The following is a 4,627-nucleotide window of genomic DNA, read 5'->3' on the forward strand; positions in this document are numbered from 1 at the left end:
GAGACAGAGACACACTCACACCGAGAGAGACAGAGACTCACTCACACCGAGAGAGACGGAGACACACTCACACCCAGAGAGACTGAGACACACTCACCCTGAGACAGAGACACACACACACCGGGAGACAGAGACAGACCCACACTCACACCGAGAGAGACAGAGACTCACTCACACCGAGAGAGACGGAGACACACTCACACCCAGAGAGACTGAGACACACTCACCCTGAGACAGAGACACACACACACCGGGAGACAGAGACAGACCCACACTCACACCGAGAGAGACAGAGACACACTCACACCGAGAGAGACAGAGACAGACCCACAGTTACACCGTACAGAGTCAGACACCACAGAGATTGAGAGGTTGGGACCACTCTCACCGAGTGAGAGAAAGAGACAGATGTGGACCCCGCTCACACCAATGTTATCTGGTGCTTCCCTCCAACGTTCAGGCAATGGCAGTGACAGGCCCTGCAGGTTTATGGAAGTACGCTGGGCCTGCCTTGGAAATATTCTCAGATTAAGACAAACCGAGAGCTGTAAATGCTGGAGATCTGAAACAAACAAAACCAAACAATACTGGTGAAACTCAGCAGGTCTGCCAGTATCAGTGCAGAGGGAAACAGATTGAACGTTTCGTGTCCAGATACTGGGAAGTGGTTCTGTACCAGATTGAAAATCTCTCGTAAGTCCTGTTATTGTTTCTGTCATTGTACCATTCCTTACTTCCTTACAGACAACATTTATCCTGTGTCACTACGCAATGTCCTACAGTGAACAGAACTTTCCGGGCCCTCACCTCTTCAAGCCAGAACGCTGGCTCCGAGAAGCAGATAAACACAAGCACCACCCGTTCAGCTCGATGCCGTTTGGATTCGGTGTCCGCAGCTGCATAGGGCGAAGGGTTGCTGAGCTGGAGATGCAACTGACACTGGCCAGGGTAAGGACTGGTGGCAGCTCGACTCTGTCAACCAGAGCAGGCACAGTGTGGCTCTGTATCCATAGATCCCTGAAGGGAACAGGTTAGGGAGAAGGGAGGCAGAGCTAAAACTACTCAGACCACAGCTGGCCCCTTGGGCTGTGGAGGCTGTGCACAGAAGGTTCATTAGGTCAATGTCAGATATGAGTGTTCTGTCTTATAAGGAAATATTGGGTAGATTAGACTTGTACTCATTGGAATACAGAAGGACGAGAGGTGACGTTATTGAAAGGTAGAAGATTCTTAGGGGATTTGACAGGGTAGGTGTGGAGAAACTGTTTCCCCTTGTGGGACCAGAGGGGCATCATCTCAGAATAAGGGGTCCACCATTGAAGGTAGAGATGAGGAGGAATCGCCTCTCTCCGAGGGGAGTGAATCTGTGGAATTTATTCCCACAGAGGGCTGTCGAGGCTGGGTCATTGAGTATGGTCAGGGTTGAGATCGATAGATTTTAAATCAGGAAGGGAACCAAGGGTCTGGGGTAGAAGGCAGGAGCGTGGAGTCGAGGGTTATCAGATCAGTCATGATCTCATTGAATGGCACAGCAGACTCGATGGGCTGAATGGCCTACTTCTGCTGCTATGTTTTCACGGTCTTATAAGGTGGTTCTGAGCGCATATGAGATCCTTAGCTTTCTTAGCCGAGGCATTGGAATACAAGTGCACGGAGCTGGACAAAACCAGTTTGGGCCCACATTGTGTACAGTTCAGGTCACAGGAAGATGGGACTGCAGTGGAGAAGGTGCAGAGATTTACCTGGGCTGGAGAGGCTGAGCTATGAGGAAAAGACTGGATAGGCTGGAGTTGGTATGGTTGGAGTAGCGAAGATCAAGGGGAGATCTGATAGAGGTCTATATGATTATGAGGGATACAGTTAGAAAAGGCACTTTATTCCATCAGTAGTGCGGTTAATGACCTGTGGGGCATAGATTTATGCTAAAAGGTTGAAGGCAAAGAAGAGAGTTGAGAATTTGTTTCACCCAGAGGGTGGTGGGAGTCTGGAACTAACTGCCTGAAAGGGTGCAAAACCAGACATTGCTGGAAAAGCTCAGCAGGTCTGGCAGCATTTATGGAGAGAAATCAGAGTTAACGTTTCAAGTCGAGTGACCCTTCCTGAAAGGGTGGTTGAGTCACAAACTCTTGTAACTTGTGAGCAGGGTATTTAGGAATACTTCCAGGGCTACAGGCCAAAAGCTAGAAAGTGGGATTAATGTTGTCAGATCTTTGTGGATTGGTACAGACACAATGGGCAGAATGGCCACTTTCTGTGGCTGTAAATGGCTAAAAATGTAAATGACTCTTTCTGATTTCAGCTGCTGAAACAGTTCCAGCTAAAACTGGAGCCTGGAACAAAGGAAGTTCCTGCAAAGTCCAGAATTGTTCTTATTCCTAAGAATCCCATAAACCTGCAGTTCCTGGACCGGCAATGAAGAATCAGGAGCAGGAAGAATTGACCAGGCTCAAGTTCATCAATCACAATCTCTCAGGTCATGTGCTGACCTTTTCATTGTATACTCTGTTCCATTTCACACAGTAATTCCTCTCCCTGACCGTTTAATTCAGTTCCACCCTTTAACAGCGTTCCAGCAGTAACACATCACATCTAGACTTCACACCTCCTTCCCGACTCATCAATTTCCTATCTCTTCCTGTGGGCTTGTGCCCGGAGTTGGAATAATTTTCCAGCACGGGCCTGACAGGCTGAATGGCCTGTTCCTGGGTTGACTGGCCATTAGACCTGGCCCACACTGCAGAGTGCCTGCAGCATGAGAAGGAAGCAAGGAGCTGCTGACTGAACAGAAGGCTTGTCATCTCTCGCTGTCCTTACAGGACCCAAACAATTAGTAAGGATACGTACTTCTTCATAACCAAACTGGTTCATACATAGCTCCTGCTCAAACATCCACGCATCCCAGCCTCCAATAATTAAGTAAATGAAGTGTTCAAAAAAACACTTGTTTTTTGCAATGGCTCAATATTTTCTCCCAAGATTTTCTTAACTTTCAGATGCCGTAGACTCAGAAATTCTACTGCAACCCTGTAAGTCTCTCATGAGACAGACAGGGGGAAGATCACAGCAGAATCTCATAGCCACGACATCACATGGAATTGTGACAAGGACGCTTACCTTATACACGATGGGATCTTCATAGGAGATAAGAACTTAAAACCAGGAGCAGGAGTAGGCCGCCTGGCGCATCGAACCTACTCCCCAATTCAACAGGATCATGGCTGATGTTTCCATGTACTCAGCTCCACTTACCCACCCTCTCACTGTATTCCTTAATTCCTTTACTGTTCAAAAATCTAACCTTGCTTTAAAAATATTCAACAAGGTAGCCTCAACTGCTTCACTAGGCAGGGAATTCCACTGACTCACAATTGGTGTGGCTCCCGTTCAGAAGGAGAGAGGTTCAGCAGCCACTGTATGAGGATGGCAGCACATTCCTGAAGCTCAGTGCTCCCCAGGGGGATGGAGTCCTGCCCAACACAGTCTATTCCAACTCTCCCAGAGTTTATGCTCAAATCTCCTGGTTTGTTTTAATTTACAAACTGGGATCAGAGATCAGTATGTTAACTACTCTCCTTATTCTTTCATGGGATGTGGGTGTTCTAGACAAGGCAAGTATCTGCTGTCCACTCCAAATACTTAATGGACACAGTGGCCACTTCAGAGGGTAGTTAGGAGTCAACCACATTGCTGTTGCTTAGAAATCACTTGAAGCCAGATCAGGTCAGGACAGCAGATTTCCTTCCCAGAAGGACATTCCTGAACCAGATGGGTTTTTAACAACAATCGCTGGTCGTCACCATCACTGAGACTAGCTTCATATTTCAGATTTTTAAATTGAATTTAAATTCAGCACGAGTTCCCCATGAGATCAGCCTGGGCCCCTGGGTCCTGCATCATTCTCCCGTTCATTATCTCTATCAGGTTGCCCCCAACCTAACTATATATGAAGGATAGGGGTCAATACGAGTAGTGAGATTCTTTAACTGCTCGCTCATTGTGACCCCCATGGTACAGCCCAGTAAGGAATTCCAAGGATGAACGACAGTGATTACAAATCTAAATCCGGGATAGTATGTCATTCGGGGAAAACACTTGCAGATTGACAGTTCCAACATCATCTGGTTAGCCTTCTAACCTATAGCCTGTGTAAACCTGAACTCATAAAACAGTTCTGTCCGAGTCACATTGAATCACATTTCCCCATCACCCGTGTGCTCGCTGACCTGCGATGACAATGAATTTTGGACAACACTCCAGGATCCCTGCAGCTCTCCTGCTGTAGGCTCTTGTGAATCACTCATTCCCTTCACTTCACTGTCAGAGGCTGGAACTTTGGAATTTCTTCCTGAAACTTTTGTACAGCTTCACCTTATCCAAAGGAATAAACGTTGAACGCATAAAACTTTGTTTGCGAGCCTATTGCCTAACTACTGATTGACCTCACATTAACGTAGCCAGTTAGCATCATATCTCAAGGATATACCTCAGGCCAGGCAGTGATGGGATGGCTCAGGAATTGTTGTAGGCGAAAGTGAGGACTGCAGATGCTGGAGATCAGAGTCAAGATTAGAGTGGTGCTGGAAAAGCATGGCAGCTCAGGCAGCATTTGATGAAGGGTTGAAACGTC

The 4,627-nt window shown here is 47.2% G+C and overlaps 1 protein-coding gene across 1 annotated transcript in view; it reads left to right on the top strand.

Annotated features, from left to right (window-relative positions):
- Positions 1–2,958, top strand: part of LOC122551956 (sterol 26-hydroxylase, mitochondrial-like) — a 54,226-nt gene extending 51,268 nt beyond the window's left edge. Inside the window, exons 8-9 of the mRNA XM_043694527.1 lie at positions 745–948; positions 2,300–2,958. Of these exons, the coding sequence (XP_043550462.1) occupies positions 745–948; positions 2,300–2,416 (321 nt within the window). The 3' untranslated portion in view covers positions 2,417–2,958. The remainder of the gene's footprint in view (positions 1–744; positions 949–2,299) is intronic.
- The last annotated feature ends 1,669 nt before the right edge of the window (positions 2,959–4,627 follow it).

Source organism: Chiloscyllium plagiosum, chromosome 7 (genome assembly GCF_004010195.1).
Source record: "Chiloscyllium plagiosum isolate BGI_BamShark_2017 chromosome 7, ASM401019v2, whole genome shotgun sequence".
In the NCBI taxonomy this organism is placed as follows: Eukaryota; Metazoa; Chordata; class Chondrichthyes; order Orectolobiformes; family Hemiscylliidae; genus Chiloscyllium; species Chiloscyllium plagiosum.